The sequence below is a fragment of the Balaenoptera acutorostrata genome, chromosome 21 (assembly GCF_949987535.1).
Source record: "Balaenoptera acutorostrata chromosome 21, mBalAcu1.1, whole genome shotgun sequence".
NCBI lineage: Eukaryota > Metazoa > Chordata > Mammalia > Artiodactyla > Balaenopteridae > Balaenoptera > Balaenoptera acutorostrata.
The window spans coordinates 5,418,662-5,436,407 of record NC_080084.1 but is presented as its reverse complement, the minus strand read 5'-3'; the positions used below and the strand labels follow the sequence as shown (position 1 = coordinate 5,436,407).

Below are 17,746 nucleotides of genomic sequence, written 5' to 3'. Positions count from 1 at the left end.
AAGGTCCTACTGTGCGGCACAGGGAACTATATTCAGTATCCTGTGATAAACCAAAATGGAAAGAACATGACGAAGAATGCATATATATGTATAACTGAGTCACTTGGCTGTACAGCAGAAATTAACACAGCATTGTAAATCAACTACACTTCAATAAGATGTTTTTAAAAGGGGAGTAAATACAGCCTGTTGGTTAGACTGACTACCTGCTGATACTTTTTTACCAAATAATGTATCAAACAATGCTGCAGTGTGTGCTCTACATCACAGAGCTGTGCAGGAGAAAGCAAGCATACACAAGTTCACAGGTGCTGCAGAGGTCAGCAAGTCCAAGGTCCAGAGTTTCACGTCTGGCAGGTGTCATTATACTGAGAAGCCCATAAACTGGAGAAGCAAAAGAACCTCTTAGCGTGGCTTGACTTTGATCCCACGGTTTGCTGTTCTGTGGGTGGGTCACGGCCCCGGAAGCCAAACGTGTACAGACAAGAGAAGCCTGCAGGCGCTGCCAGCTCTGGGCTCCAGTGTCAGATCCCAGACACTGGGATCATAAAGTGCTCCTCTGTGCCCCAAGGGAGGGCATCCAGGCTCCTGATTGGCAATAAAGTCCTCTTTTTCCATCTAGATGGGCACTTGGTGCAAAGCTTTCTATCCCTTTTCTCGTGGTGGGGGAAACATGGAACAAACACAGTGTCTTGTAAGTTTCTGAAGCTAAAGGGAAAATCCATCTTACGAATGTCCTGTGTTCCGCAGGAGTGGCTGGAGAAACAGCCCCGCAGTTCCAAACACGCAGACGATCATAAACACCCACAGGAACAGCCTGTCCACCACCATGGCCACGTATTTCCAGTCGTTCTGCACCTGAAAGACAAAAGTCAAGCAGCTGTAAAAAAAATCAAAACCATGGGAGATAAGCTTTGTCTCATAAATAAGCTGCTTCCTTTTCACAGAAGATTTCCTGGCGATTTTAAAGCAAATATCCCTGTGATTCTGGTTAACCCGTGTCTCCTCTGTAGCACACAGAGAACTTCCGTTTGTCTGCAGAGGGTGGGTGCGTGCGCCCCATCAGTCCTGGGACAGCGGGCTGCAGGGTGAGCAGGCTTATGTGGGCGCACAGGACCTCCCCTGACTGCAGGCAGCACCCCAGAAAGAGCTGCTCGGAGAGCTCCACTTTTGCGTTGACTGAAAAAAAAAATGCACAACCTAACAGTTGAGAATTATGTTTTATTCAGTAGATTTTCTGAGGAATTCAAGCCCGGGAGGCAGCCTCTCAGATCGCTCTGAGGGACTGCGCTGAAGAGGTAAGGGAAAAGCCAGGGCATAGAGGGGGTTTTGCAACAAAGACCAGGTAGCCGGAACATTGAAAGATTACTGTTGCAGAGCATTTTGTTGCATTTGATGGCAACAGTAATCCTTTGATGTTCCGACCACCTGGTTTTTGTTGCAAAACCTCCTACATATCGTGGTTCCTCCCTATCCAATCTCCTGAGATAAACCATAATGGAAAAGAATACCAAAAAAAAATGTATATATGTGTATAACTGAGTCACTTTGCTAGGCAGCAGAAATTAGTACAACACTGTAAATCAACTATACTTCAATTTAAAAAATGTTTAAAAAAAATGACTGTTGGGCTTCCCTGGTGGCGCAGTGGTTGAGAATCTGCCTGCTAATGCAGGGGACACGGGTTCGAGCCCTGGTCTGGGAAGATCCCACATGCCACGGAGCAGCTGGGCCCGTGAGCCACAACTACTGAGCCTGCGCGTCTGGAGCCTGTGCCCCGCAACGGGAGGGGCCGCGATAGTGAGAGGCCCGCGCACCGCGATGAAGAGCGGTCCCCGCACCGCGATGAAGAGTGGCCCCCACTTGCCGCAACTAGAGAAAGCCCTCGCACGAACCGAAGACCCAACACAGCCAAAAATAAATAAATAAATAAATAAAGTAGCTATACAATTAAAAAAAAAAAAAAAATGACTGTTAATTAAAGAAAACCAGACATCTCAAGTTAAGGAATTTAGTGCTTTTCTATGTATGGGAAGATGCAAGAGTCTGGGTTCATGGAAATCATTCCTTTGATATGCAGCTTAGCTATGTAGGGACAACATCCTTCTTTTCTCCACCCTGAATCCGCTCAGGGTGCACAGTTGGGGGTGACTGCAGTGGTTGATGGCTTGGGGGGTGCAACATCCTTCGTTTACTGATAGGGCAGGTGACACTTCTCATCCACCCTTGTCATGGGCACCACGGGACATTCTGACTCCTTGGCAAGTCTGGGAAATGGGTTTGAAGGGGGGTGTGTAGGACGTGCGATGTGATGGGCCCCCCATCAGGCATAGGTGGCCCTCTAGAACTCGGGATCACGCTGGTCAGGGAGAGTTCATTACATCTCTCACGTCCTTCCTGTTCCCGACCTCCAAGAGCCCTACCTGGTGGTGATCAAGTCAGAGGCAACTGTCCCCTAGTTTGACGAAGGTGTCACCACAGAGGGGAGTCCTAGGCTCACCTGCCCCTGATGCACCCCCTCCCCGGCCTGTGTGACATGCAGCCCGTGTCCGCCTCAGCACCAATGGGTGGACTTCAGGTCTGCCATGTCCCTTCATTAGGAGATAAGGATGATGGCTACTGCCTTCAGGTCAGACCCAGACCCCTGGCGGCAGGAGTTTTCAGAGGCCCCCAGCTAGTCATCCTGATGGTATGGAAAATTGGCATAAAGTTCTTGAGCTCTCTCTCTCTGGAGGATGGGGAGGTCCGAGCTGCTATAGTTAGGCTCTGGGCCACAGAAGCAGACTGTGTTGACGCTAAAAATATCCCTGAGGTTCATTCAATCACCACCTGGATCCCCGTCAAGCGGAGTAAGTGGGATTGGAGCTGCCGGAGGCTCACGCCACCTTCCTCCCAGGCTCCCAGACTGTGAGCGGCCCTGCAGGCTTTCCTCCTGCCGCTCAGCCGGCTTTTCCCTCTCCCACCCGTCCTTATTGCAGGGGCTCTCAGTTTAATAAACCAAGGTTGCCCTGAGTGTTTATTTTAACCCGATTTTACTTGAGTTAACATTTCTGGAGGCAGAGATTTGCTCTGAGGCTACACCTTACCCCACCCCCCCCCCAGGGCAGTTCACCCATAACTGCATCATCACAGGGCTGGCTCTTAGGGCACCACTCCCTGACCGTCTTGCAAACAGAACTCACACTGAAGATCTGACATGTCTATGCAGGGCCCCCAGGCCTGCTGCGGGTGAACAGGCTAGAAGAGGCATACATTTACCTCTTTTGTTTCATTTTGGTTCCTCATGTGTTCTGCTATGAATTGAACACTATCAGTTACATCTTCGACTTCAGGTGAGGGCTCCAAATTTTCAGTCATCCATTGTAAAGGCTGATGACTTAATCGTCTCTTGCTGGTGGCGATCTCACCGGACTTACGACAGTGGCAGCATTCTTTAAGAAGTTTGGGCTCTCTGCGATGATCGAACTTGACTTTGGCAGGCCTACCAGAGAAGCCTTTGGGGTTTTTGTCGTATCTTGTCCCCTTCCTCTTGTCCAGAGGCCTCCTCCTCATCAGGATCTGGGGTAACAGCCAGAGGAAGACTGCGTTCACCCACGTGGGCATGTGTGTGTGGTCGGGGTGCGATAGTGGGTGTGCAACACAAACACCGCCACCACGATGGACAAGGTGACGAAAATCATGGTGAACAGCAGGTACTTGCCCACCAAGGGGATCACGAGAGACGTGGATGGCATGGTTTCTCTGATCACCAGCAAAAACACTGTCAGGGAAAGCAGAACTGAAATGCAGAGCGTCACTTTTTCACCACAGTCAGAAGGAAGGTAGAAAACCAACACAGTTAGGAATGAAATAAAGAGACAGGGGATGATCAGATTAATGGTGTAAAACATCGGCAATCTTCTAATGTAAAAAGAATAGGTTATGTCTGTGTATATCTCTTCACAACAGTTGTATTTTATGTCATGCTTGTAGCCAGAAACATCGACAATTTTCCATTCACTGTTTTCCCAAAAATCATTCATGTCCACTTTAGAGCCAATGATTAGAAGATCAATTTCAGCTTTGTCATAGGTCCAGGAACCAAATTTCAGGGAACAATTTTGATGATCGAAAGGGAAAAAGTGATATCCATAGGACAGGAACTCTTAAAAATAGCTGGTGGAGTCCAGGTTATCATGCCATCGTATTTAAGAAGAGCTTTTGTCTTGCCTTTGACTTGGAAGTCGCCGACAGCACTGCAAAGTAAATCAGACACCATTAGTGACACCCCCTGTGCTTTCGGTCAGCCTGTACCAAAGGCAACTTTGGAAAGAGACTGGCTGTCAGATGCCCATACTTGTTGTAGAGAACAATGTCAGGCTTCCAGATCTTCTCTGCAGGAACACAAAGAGTCTCAATGCCATCATATTCCACTGGGTGCCAGCGCAATTTATTATCATTCCAGATCTAAAGGGAATAGAAGTCAGTTTTAAAAAATTCTTGACTTTCTTCCAATGTTAATTCTATGTTGGTTCAACCACTTTTTGAAAAATTTCTTATTTAAAGAGTTGGTTTCCTACCAAAAGTTGGAAGATTAAATCCATGGGGAACAAGGTAGCTGAGCTGATTTGGGGCAAACATAGATATTAGATAAGTATCTGTTGATTATTAATTAGCTAGCCAAGTTTATAGGCTCAGCTTCCATATTCCATGGACTGTGCTTGATCTCTAGTAGCAATCCATTGCTAATATTAAAAAGAGAATTCAAGTGTATGACGATGGGTTTGTTACAAAATCTGCATAGAAGGTTGAGACAGGAAGGAAGAACAAGATGGTCTGACTGATAAAACGAGACGGTGGGGATCTAACCCAGAGCAGGATCAAAGAGTGGGCAAGCATCTGGCTCTGGAGCTCGAGACTCAGACAAAAATAGGAGGCTTGAGAGCAGAAACCACCGAAGGACAGTCAGAGAGAACTCTGTCACTCAGTTCTGCACCGTGAAGCTTCACCCAGCCAGCCGTTACTAGATTGAACTTTGGGCTTTGGAGCTAGTTAATATTTTATGCTCTATCATAAGGTGGAGATGCAAAGAGGGAATGCTAGTGGATTTTATCCATTGGACGTTGTTAAACTGACACACGAGTGTGACACAATTCCAAGAGAAGAACGTGTGACGTAGACACGTACGTGACGTAGCCACAGATTGGTTTCCATGATCTGGTTTACTTCATCCTGGGAAGAAGAAACAATATTTTTTAGCCTCAAATGTACTTGCTAATAGAAGTGAATCTTAGAGCAAAAATTACAACTAAAAATAGCCAATCTGAGTTATTCATGCTAACGGAGGGAAAAAAAGAAGACTGAAAAGGCAACTTATAAAAAGCCAAAAATACAATATTTCCACACTGGTCCCGACCCTGCTGACTTTGAAATGTGGCTTTATGACTGTCTTTCAAATCTGATTGAGGTCCCACTTCTGTGAAGCCTTTCTGACCACTGCAGCCTATAAAGATTTCTGATCCCATAAAAGGAAAGAAGGGAGAGAAGAGAGAGTGGGAGGGAGGGAGGGGAAGCCCTGCAGATGGTGATGGGTATCATTGTTTTTGCCATCTTCTTCCTCAGCTGTGCCCCAGCACCCTCTAGGTTCTGAGTCCTGAGCCCCACTGCCCCTCAAGGTGTCAGCCTCAGCTCACCATGGAGTTTGCCAGCTGGAACCTGCCACTCCCCAGAGCACTGCTCCCACCCAAACCACTGCCGATTGCTTCAGTCATTCATTAACAAGTATTTATTGAGTACCTACTGTGCGCTCTATAAATGCTGGGGCTACAGAAGTAATCAGGATGGAAAATATCCCTACCTACATGTGCCTAAGCTATTAGCTGGGGAGACAGAACATCAATAATAGATACATGGTAAAATGTAAGATAGTGATAAGTCCCGTGAAAGAAAATAAAGAGGGATTGAGTGGTGTGTGTGTGTGTGTGTGTGTGTGTGTGTGTGTCTGCACATACACGCACACACGTCTCTTTTAGACAGGATGATCCAGGAAGGCTTGTCTGAGGAGGTGGTTTAAGCAGGTACCTAAGTGACCTGCAAAGAGTCATGGATCTCTTGAATAAAAGCGTTCCAGGATGACATCCCAAATATAATGTGTTCCTAATCAGCTACTACCTCTCAGTGGAGCAGCTACTGAAGACACATCCAGAACCTTCAGCAGTCTCACAGCGCAACACTTGGAGGCTATTGATGGTCACCCAGTGGCTGGCAGTGGGTTCCCAAAACTTACCAACCTTGTTTCCCCAGACACATGAGCACCTTCGAGAGTAAACACCTCACACTGGCTGAGGAAGCAGTGGCCAGGGCTGGACACCAGCCCACTCTGGTTTGCTGCTCTGCAGTTCTCCATGCCCCCAGAAAATGCTACCTGGAGACCTCACCAGCTTCCTCCTTCAAAGGCATTTGTGTCAAGTCATGATAAGCCCCAAGGTTTTAAAAGGTCAACAAAAGGAGTTACATTCATGGTTTTCTGTTGGTCAGGGCAAGCAAAGAAATGCACTATTACTTACTCATGACTTTACAATTACCCAAGTCTAAGGACAGTGTCTTCTGCTCATACCTTGTGCCCAGCAGATTCAAGCAGGGGCCATGTCAGTAAATCCATTGGCTGTCAGTCAGGAATGGACTAGCTCTAGCAGTCAAGAAATGTCTCGGAGGGAACAGTCATAAGCGTCTTCCAGCAACTGCTTCCTCTCTGTCCACTAGTACACTGGTTAGAGAACTAGTGCACACTGTGAACTAGAACGTTGTATTCTGAGATTTAAAATCAGTTGGCAATATCATCCCGACAGTATTCCTGTCTCCCCGTCTATACTTCCGCAGGCTGGTGAAGCTTCATGTGGTGTGGACCTGCTTCATGGTGGATGGACACCCTCAGAGGTGCCAGCCAAGTTTATGGGTCAGGACCGGGTCTGGAAAGTCCCATTCTCCATCCAATGCCAGGCCGCACCTGTGGCCATGGGAACTGCTATCAGACAGCCCAGCTGAAGGAGGCCAGAGACCTACAGTACAACCCCACATTCCTGGGACCATCACCCTGCATCTCCTTCTTGGGAAAATAAATTAGTTGGCACCTGGTTCAATTAAAGGATTGGAGTTACAATTTCAAATGGACTAGATTCTGGAGCAGCAGCAACAGACTCAGAGACTGAGACCAGAAAGGCCAGGCGGGCTACATTTTGAGAGCCTTCAGGTTTGTCATGTCAGATACGCCAGGCCATCAAAAACGCTGGGCAGGGGCTTTGTCCTGGCCCCATGAGGGGGACAGTGGAGATACACTTACTCTGAAGATCATCCACTCATTAAACTTTGTGGCCAAGTTCGTTCTATGCAGCAGCAAACACCCTTCCATGTAGAGCTCTCTGGTGCTCTAAGGCCAAGCCTGAGGCTCAAACAGCAGCAGACGGCCTATAGTCTTCTAGAAGGGCGTTGGTAATTGTGCATCTGGGCTGTACTGCATCACAGTCACTCCCAGACCTCACCATGGCTCAGTGACAACAATGAATATGGCCCACAGGAACTTCTGGTGCCCCACATGAGGACAAGTAGACTCTAATGCACCAATAAGAATTGCTATATTAATAGTGGACAAAGTAGATGCAGAGGAAAAAAATTACTAAAGACAAAGAGGGACATTCCATAATGAAAGAAGGATCAATCCACCAGGAAGACACAATGATCCTGACCATATATGCACCAAACAGCAGAGTCTCAAATTATATGGAACAAAACCCGATAGAACTGAAAGAAGAAACAGACAAATCCCCAATTACAGTTAGAGACTTCAATATCCCTCTCTCAGAAACCAATAGAACTCAGTAAACTCAACAGAAATCAGCAAAAATAGGGAAGATCTGAACAACATAATCAACCAACAGAATTTAATTGACATATATAGATACTCCACTCAAAAACACCAGAATACACATTTTTTCAAGCATGCATATAATATTAACCAACACAGAGCATATCCTTATCATAGGCCATAAAACAAACCTCAACAAATTTAAAAGAATTGGAATCATAGTGTGTTTCTGACCATAATGGAATCAAACTAGAAATCAATAACCAAAAGACAACAGGAAAATCTCTAAACCCATGGAAATTGAACTTCTAAATAATCCATGGGTCAAAGAGAATGTCTCAAAGGAAATTCTTTAAAACACATAGAGCTGAATGGGAACAAAAACACAATATATCAAAATATGAGGGACATAGCTAAAAAAAGTGCTGAAAAGAAAATTTATAGCTAAATGCTTACATTAGAAATGAGAAAAACTCTCAAGTCAATAACACAAGTTTCTACCTCAAGAAATTAGAAAAACAAGCACAAAATAAACCCAAAGCAAGTACAAGGAAGGAAAAATAAAGATAAAACAGAAATAAATAAAGTTGAAAAGGAAAACAATAAAGAATATCAATGAAACAAAAAGCTGATTCTTTGGGGGAAAAACAACAAAATTGATAAACCTTTAGCAAGACTGACAAAAATAAAAAGAGAGAAGATACAAATCACCAATATCAGGAATGAAACAGGAGCTATCACTACAGATCCTATAGCCATTAAAAAGTTAGATAATACCATGAGCAACTTTAATTTTATCATAAATTTGGCAACTTAAAAGAAATGGGCCCATTCCTCAAAAACCACAAACTAACTAACAAGGACCTACTGTATAGCACAGGGAAATATACTTAATATTTTGTAATAAACAATAAGGGAAAAGAATCTGAAAAGTGATATAAAGAGACAGTCTGAATACCCTATAGCCATTTAAGAATTGAGTTTATAATTAAAAAGCTCCTGGAAAAGAAATCTCCAGGCCCAGTAGGTTTCTCTGAAGAATACTACCAAATATGTAAAGAAAAATCAATACCAACTTTCCACAATCTCTTCCAGAAAATAGAAGAGGAGGAAACAACTCCAAATCCTTTTTGTGAAGCTAATATTATCCTGACACAAACCCAAACAAAGACATTACAAAAAAAGAAAATTACAGATCAATATCTCTCATAAACTTAGATGCAAAAATCATTAACAAAATATTAGCAAACTAAATCCAACAATGTATAAAAAGTTATACCCCATGACTAAGTGGGATGCAAGGCTGGTTCAACATTCAAAAATTAATCAATGTAATTTACCATATCAACAAACTAAAGAAGAAAAACCATGTGATCACATCAATTGACGGAGAAAAAGCTTTTGACAAAACTCAACGTCAATTCATGATTAAAAACTGTGAAACTAGGAATAAAGGGAAATTTCCTCAACTTGATAAGAGCATCTACAAAACATCTACACCTAACTTTATACCAAATGGTGAAAGACTGAATGCTTTTTCCTTAAGATTGGGAACAGGTCAAGGATGTCTGTTGTCACCACTCTTATTCAGCATAGTACTGGAAGTTCTAGCCACTGCAATGAAGCAAGAAAAAGGGGGAAAAGGCATAGACTGGAAAGGAAGAAATAAAACTATCTCTATTTGCAGATTATAAGGTTGCCTACAAAGAAAATCCCATGGAATCTATAAAAATGCTGAAACTAAGTGAGTTCAGCAAGATCACAGGATACAGATCAATATACAAAAGTCTTAAAATTCTATATACTAACAATGAGCATGGAGAAACCAAAATTAAAAGCATAATACTATTTTCAGTCGCCCCCAGATAAAACAAAATACTTACGTATACACGTAACAATACAATGGGATCTGTATACTGAAAATCACAAAATCCTGAAGGAAGAAGAGCTAAATAAATGGAGAAACATCCCACATTCACGGACCGGAAGACTCAACAGAGTAAAGACGTCACTTCTCCGCAGACTGATCTGCAGGTTTAATGCAGTTCCTACCAAAATCAGGGCAAGGCTTTTTGTGAACATAGGCAGCTTATTCTAGGCATAGGCCTCAGAATAGCTAAGACGATCTTGACAAAGAAGAACAAAGTGTCAGGAATCACTGTAGCCAATATTAAGTCTTACTCTACAGCTACAGTCATCAAGATAGTGCAGTGTTGGTGGAGGGATAGTCACACTGATCAATGAAACAGCATAGAGGACCTAGAAATAGACCCATGCAAATATGTTCAACTGATTTTTCACAAAGGTGCAAAACCAATTCAGTGGGAAAAGGATTGCCTTTTCAACAAATAGTGCTGGAGCAATTGAACACCCACAGGTCTAAAAAACAAAAATCTAGGTCTCATATCTTATATAAAAATTAACTCAAAATGGATCATAGTCTTAAACATAAGACATAAATAAAACCTTTAGAAAAACATAGGAGAAAACCTCTAGGATCTGGGATAAGGCAAAGAATTACTAGGCTTGATGCCAAAAGCACGACATATAAAAGGAAAAATTGATAAATTGGACCACATCAAAATTAAAAACTTCATGTGAAAGCCCATGTGAAGAGGAAGAAAAGATAAGCTACAAACTGGGATAAAATATGTGCAAACCACAAAACTGGCAAAGCACTTGTATCTAGAATATAGCCAGAACTCTCAACACTAAATAGTAAAAACAAACAATCCAATTAGAAAATGGGCTTAAGGATGTGAGCAAACATTTCACCTTAGAGGATATGCAGATTGCAAATAAGCACATGAAAAGAGGTTTTATATCAATAATCATTAGGGAAATGCAAATTAAAACCACAATGAGATATCGTTTCATACCTAATATAACTTAAATAAAAAACAGTGACAATACCAAATACTGGCAAAGCTGTAGATAAACTGGATCACTCACATATTGCTGGTAGGAATGTAAAAGGGTACAGCCATTCTGGAAAGCATTTTGGCAGTTTCTTTTAAAACTAACACACAACTACCACATGACCCAGGAATTGCACCCCTGGGCATTTATCCCAGAGAAATAACGATTAATGTTCACCCAAAAACCTGTACACAAATGTTCATAGCAGCTTTATTTGTAAAAGACTAAAACTGGAATCAGCCCAAATGTTCTTCAACCAGTGGAAGGTCAATCAAAGTGTGCTCCATCAATACCATGGCATACTACTCACAATAAGAAGAAATGACTCACCAAACTTATTGCGGCAACCACTGCATGATGTATGTAAGTCAAATCACTATTCTGCACACCTTACTTATACAGTGTTGTATGTCAAATATATCTCAATAAAACTGGAAGAAAAAAAAGAAGAAATGAACTACTGATATGCTGAGTGGAAAAGCCAGTCCACAAGGTTACATACTGCGTGATTCCATTTACGTATAACTTTCTTGAAACGACAGAATTTTAGAAATGAAAGACACAGTAGTTGTTGCCATCGGTCAAAAAAGAATACAAGGGCTCTATTATTTCTTACTGCAAGTGAATCTATGATTATTTCAATAAATAAAATCTCAATTAAAAAACTACATTTCTCAAGACTCTCTTGCAGCTAGGGGTGGTCAATGAGCTAGGAAGCAGAAGCTGTCAGTAGGACTTCTAATAAAACTCCTTAAGGAAGTCACAGATGTCTGGTATGTGCCCCTTTCTCTCTTCCTCCTGCTTCTTGCCAAGAATGTGAATATGATGAGTGAAAATCAGCAGTTATCCTGGACCACAAGGCAACACTGAGGGAAGAAATCACATGCTAAGGATGGTGACATAGAAAGATAGAAGGAACCTTGGTCCCTGTCACAGTTTATGCTTTTAGCATCATAGCTCATGTGATTAACATCCTCAGGAGTTGTGCAGTGCACAACCTGGGCAACCAAACACTGTGATGCAACCACTACCACAAAGCCACCTGGTATTAACCTGGGCTGTTAACCTTTATGTTTCTATTACATAAGAAAGAAATAAACTTGTTTTATATAAGCTGAGAGAGCATGTGTGTGTTTTTCAATCTCTGATAGCAGCCAAATGCAAATACCAAAATCTGTATTCAGCAATCCTCCACCCACCATCTTCAGAACAATGTCCTGAAAGGGTGTATAGATCATGGATTTGAAGTCATGCTGCATCACAAACTTTAGGGGAAACTCAGTCCAGTTCTCCATTCATAACAGCCCAATTCATACCAAGTGTGGCTTCCAGCCTGGTAGGAGACCAGTAACCAGTGCCAAGCTATTTGAGGGGAGAGGGGAGGCGGGATTAGAATAGGTACTAAATAAATGTTTATTAAAGGAAGGAGTGGGCCCATCTAAGTAAGATAAAACATCTGGCTTACTTTTTTTGAAAATCAGTATTTATCAGCATATACACACTTCCAGCTTGGGCCAGAAGCTAGAGGACCAGGTCAGGGTCAGCCCAGTCTGCTGGGAAGCACGGACCGGAGAAACACGGTGACCCCGGACTTCATACCCATAACTGAGGTCTTCCCCCAGGTGCACCTGGAGCCACCACTGTTTCTCCAGGCAAAGCTGAGAGGAAGGAGGCCCCACCGGCCCCCGTCCAGGGCCTGGGCTGCTCCCTCGGTCTGGGCACCATTGTCTCAGAGATGCTCCTGACGTCCCTTACCCCTTACGTCCTGAGCCTGCCTATTCCTGGAGTTTGGTCCGAGTCCAGTGCCTCAGGGCAGCCTGCGCCCTGCCATGCCTTGGAGCCAGGAACCCTGACCTCTGTTAGGGTATCAGGTCCCACACCTCCTCTCCCAGCATCTAGGGTGTGAAGATTATTCAAAAGAAAGAACTCTAGTCCTCCTTGCCCCTTAAACAGGGTAACAATAAGTTAAACTAAGACCTCCAAATTCCCATCAGTTTTTCAGGGCTGGATGGAACCCTATGTGAAACAAGGTGAATTTTCTCTTTCTTCTATAACAAAGGAGACTTAAAGCAATTCTTCTTATACGGAGTCAGAAGAGCATGAGCTTTGGGGTTGAACAGTGCTGATTGAACCCCAGTGCCACCATCTGTAATAGTCTGACGTTGGGAAAGTTTCTTACCTGAGACTTCCTCTCCCCAGCTGTAAAATGCAGATGACAGCCACTAAGTGCGGACACTGGTGCATAATAGGTGCACAATGAAGTTAGCTCCCTTTGTATTCCCCCTTCAAATGCCCCTTCGCCTCTTTGTTTCATAAACTGGTTCTGAGAGCATTTCCAGAAAAACATCACCTTAAGGGGAATAATGACAGCAACCCTGGGGACAGTGGATCCCTCCCAACGGGCCGGCTTTGAAGGGCAGCACTCTGTAGACTTGTGTCTGTTTGTGTTCAAAAATCCCTTTATTTACCCAGTGCAGTGAGTGGGAATTGCTTGGACTCCTCAGAGTTGGGGCCTCCGAGGCCTCGTGGTGCCCCCCCCTGCGCTTACCACGTTGGCCAGCTGCGTGATAGCCACTTCAAAATGCACAGTGACCGGGTCGGAAACGTTTTCCACGGGCCTGATGAACTGGCTATAACGAGCAAACAGTTTGTGAAAGAGCCTCTCCTCGGACGCACAGCCTGCACATCCTGTGGAACCATACAGAGAGAGGGGTTAGAGAAGCAGAAAGGATGCCGGCTGGTGGGGAGGTTCCAGGGGCTTCCATCCCGGGAAGGCGGGTGCGGGACACCAGCTTCCCCCAGCACCACTGCACCTGCCCCTCCTGGCCAGGCTGCTCACCTTCACCACGGAGATGAAAAGAGTAATACCGGCATCTCAGGACTAGTGCGCTAGCAAACAAAATGATGTTGGTAAGAGCACTTCTAAAGTCTATGGCAGCACAGTGTAAAGGGATAGATAGACACAGGCTTGAGATGTTCAGTTATGTCACTGAACAGAACCCACCGTCTTACTGATCCGGTGATTAAAGAAAAGTCCTGCCCTTTCTTGTCAAAATACTGATCTGACTGGTCTCTTGTTTCTACAACCAGCAGGGTGTGTAGCTGGGGAACCTTCTTCAATCAAACTTAAATAACTAGTAATTTCATTAAGGTCTTAAGCTCTCCTTCTTTTTAAAATCAACTCTGAATTTCAATTCTTGGAGATGTGTGAGAGTGCAAAGTTTTTAAGGAAAATTTACTTAAAATATTTTTTATAGAATCCCCAAAGTTCTTAAACAATAGCACTTTCAGTCATTAAATTTTAGACAACAATGTAATGCATGTCTCTTTGTATATTCCCAAGAATGCATTAAATGTAGGTTACTTGCCTTCATTTGACATAATTCATCTCATTAAGGCCCCCTCTATATTTTTCCTTATAGAATTCAAATTTGATACCTGAAATACTATTCTATAGTTTCCCAAAGGGATTTATACCCTGAAAGAAAAAAAATTTAAGGGGCTGAACAACTCATTAGGCAAAAACAAAGGAAAGGATAGCTGTTATATTACTAAATAAAAAGTGTTGTTTGACAGATGCATTTGGAAACACTGAGATTTCAGCAGGAAAGAACAATTTTAGATGTAAAACATCATTGTCTGCCATCATAATTAATAAAGATAGAAATATTTCTACATAAAACAGATAATTAAAAAATCCTCCTGTTACCCATTTTCCTCCTTTGAGGTTTTTCTTTTCCTTTGAGACATTTCAGATAAACCCTCCTTGAGTCTTGACAAGCAAGTCCCTGAAAAGACGACAGCACGTGGAAATGTGGCTTTGTGGACATGGACAGAGCAGCAGCTGTCCGTTTCTAAGCCTTAACTTTGAAAATGAATGATCTTACTCTTAGGACACATTTCCCAAAATGAAGATGATTACCTACAAAATGGAAGGGTTCATAGACTGAGGAATAGTATCAGCTAATAAACCACAGTTTTGAAAAAATATTAAATACAGGTAAAGAAGTTGAATACATCCATAGTGGAGATGGATAGAAAACTGTACCACTGTTATTTTTGCCTATTTTTCATCGGGAAAATAAAATAAAACATGGTTTACAATGTTTCCTTGTCCTCCCCACCCCATCCCCCCGAAATCTCATTTTACATGTTAAGCCAACCAACTAAAAATGAATAGATTAATTAGCAGCTATAAGAGGAGTAATTCCTGTGCCGACACTCTACATATTTATCCATAGCATATCTCATCTCTGCTCAGCCAAGCACAACTAGAAAAGGAGGAAAATAAAACTAGGAAATACATGTAGCTAAAAAGGGAATATGAGAACAAGCAGAAATAAAACCTACCTCTGAAGCAAAGTGTGAATACATACCACCAGAGACACAGCCCAAAGCGAAGGAATCCCTGACCCTCGCGGGGCAGCATGTTTAAAACACACTCTGATTTCTTTTTCTAGTCAAAGGATTGTGGGAAACAAAGAGCTATCAGGCAGCCACTCACACCGGACCTTTAATCACCAGAGTCCACTGCAGTCCAAGTGTCTTCTGTGAAATGAAAACCTTCACAAACATAACATGGTCATTCCCAATATCAGAGACTGAGGCCAACCAAAAGGGCAAATAAAAAGGACTCAATCTGATGTCAGATGAGTCAGCCCATTTCCTGACACCCTACATCTCTTCTCATGCAGGAACGGGAGGAGAAGCAGGACGGGGGTGTTGGGCGGACGGCACCGAGAGGGGACAGAAAACTGTGATGTGCTTAGTGCATCTTTGTTGTGCATCTCTTCCCAGCCCCGGTCCTGAGGGGAGCAAACACACGTCTCCTGAGCTCCAGCTGTAGGCAAAGCGCCTGGCAGGTCCCGATCAGTGTATTCTGATTCACCGAGATCTCTAGCTCGTCAGGGCTTAACCTTGTTACCAGAAAACATTCTAGAACAGGAGTCCTGGTAAAGTGTGCCTCATGGAGAACAGGATTAATTTGGTTTTGTCTGACTTCTAGTGCCTCGTCCTTCTGAGTTTAGGAATCACCCTCCAGGACTAGAGATTAGCTGTCTGAGAATGAGAAGAACGAATACTGAACACAGGATGCTGTCTAGACGATTCTATGTTTATTTATACATCCTTGTCACCAACTGGTTTCCTTATCATTTGCTTCTTTCCTCTATAAGTTTAGCGTCAATAACATTCTGATGAGTTAGGCCTTCTGGTCAGATTCTGGTGTTGGCTAAAGGGGAGTTAGCAACAAAACGAAAAGGCAACCTACAGAATGGGGGGAAATATTTGCAAACCATGTATCTGGAAAGGGGTTTATATCCAAAAGACGTAAGAAACTCATAAAACTCAATAGCAAATAAATAAATACATCCCAATTGAAAAATAGGACCTGCACAGACATTTTTCCAAAGACACAGATGGCCAATGGGTATATGCAAAGAAGCTCAACACCGCTAATCATCAGGGAAATGCAAATCAAGCCACAATGAGCTATCACCTGACACCTATTAAGATGGTACTATAAGAAGACAAGAGGTAATAAGTGCTGGTGAGGACGTGGAGAAAAGGGAACCTTGTGCACTGTTTGGAATGTAAATTGGTGCAGCCACTATGGAGAACAGTATAAAGGTTCCTCAGAAAATTAAAAAATAGAACAACCATATGATCTAACAATCCCACTTCTGGGAATATATCCAAAGGAAATGAAATCAATTTCTCAGAGAGATATCTGAATTCCTACGTTCATTGCAGCATTATTCACAAGATATGGAAACAACCTGGTGTCCATCGATGGATGAATGAATAAAGAAGTTGTGATATACATATACATATATGTAATGGAATATTATTCAGCCGTGAGAAAGAAGGAAATCCTGCCGTCTGTGACAACATGGATGAACCTGGAAGACATTATGCTGAGTGAAATAAGCCAGAGAAAGACAAATACTGTATGATCTCATTTTTGTGTGGAATCCAAAAAAGTCAAACTCACAGAAGCAGAGCGCAGAACGGTAGTTGCTAGGAGCTGGGGTGCGGGTAACAGGAAGATGTCGGTTGAAGGGTACAAACTTGCAGTCACCAGATGAACAAGTTCTGGTGATCTAATGTACAGTACGGTGGTGACTACAGTTATCGTATTCTTGACATTTGCTACGAAAAGAGACCTCAAGTGTTCTTACCACCTCTGCACCACACACACACACACACACACACACACACACTCACACACACGGTAACTGAGTGATGATGTGTTGGGCTGATTGTGGTGATCATTTCGCAATGTAACATATGTTAAATCATCACATTGTACACCTTAAATATACACACTTTTTATTCATCAACTATACTTCAGTAAAGCTGGGGGAAAGGAGTCAGAGCCGAAGATGGTCTCTCAGGGACCTCCTATCAAAACATTCTGTGACATCATCACAGAAACTGTACACTTGGCAATCGTGCAGACTTCAGACTAACGGTTTCTCTCAAAATTCTATTGGCCTCATATCTCTTGCGGGAACGAAAAAGGAACGATCATTTATTTAGCACCAAACTTAGACCAGGCACTGGGCTGGGTGCCTCAGATATGTCACTTTAAGATGTTACTCAAATTCTCCTCTTAGGGCTTCCCAGGTGGCGCAGTGGTTGAGAGTCTGCCTGCTGATGCAGGGGACACGGGTTCGAGCCCTGGCCTGGGAAGATCCCACATGCCACAGAGCGGCTGGGCCTGTGAGCCACAACTGCTGAGCCTGCGCGTCTGGAGCCTGTGCTCCGCAACGAGAGAGGCCGCGACGGTGAGAGGCCCGCGCATCGCGATGAAGAGTGGCCCCCGCTTGCCACAACTGGAGAAAGCCCTCGCACAGAAACGAAGACCCAACACAGCCAAAATCAATCAATCAATCAATCAATCAATCAAACATACACATCTGATTCAAGATCCTCATTAAAAAAAAAAAAAAAAAAAAATTCTCCTCTTAGCAGATGGGCTTTTTG

The 17,746-nt window shown here is 43.3% G+C and overlaps 1 protein-coding gene across 1 annotated transcript; it reads right to left on the bottom strand.

Annotated features, from left to right (window-relative positions):
- Positions 1-678: 678 nt before the first annotated feature.
- Positions 679-15,188, bottom strand: CHRNA6 (cholinergic receptor nicotinic alpha 6 subunit). The gene is given in 8 exon segments (XM_057537384.1): positions 679-858; positions 3,259-3,605; positions 3,608-4,123; positions 4,126-4,235; positions 4,337-4,446; positions 5,167-5,211; positions 13,308-13,447; positions 15,110-15,188. Coding segments are annotated over 8 exon segments (1,479 nt in total). The 3' UTR covers positions 679-726.
- Positions 15,189-17,746: the final 2,558 nt, after the last annotated feature.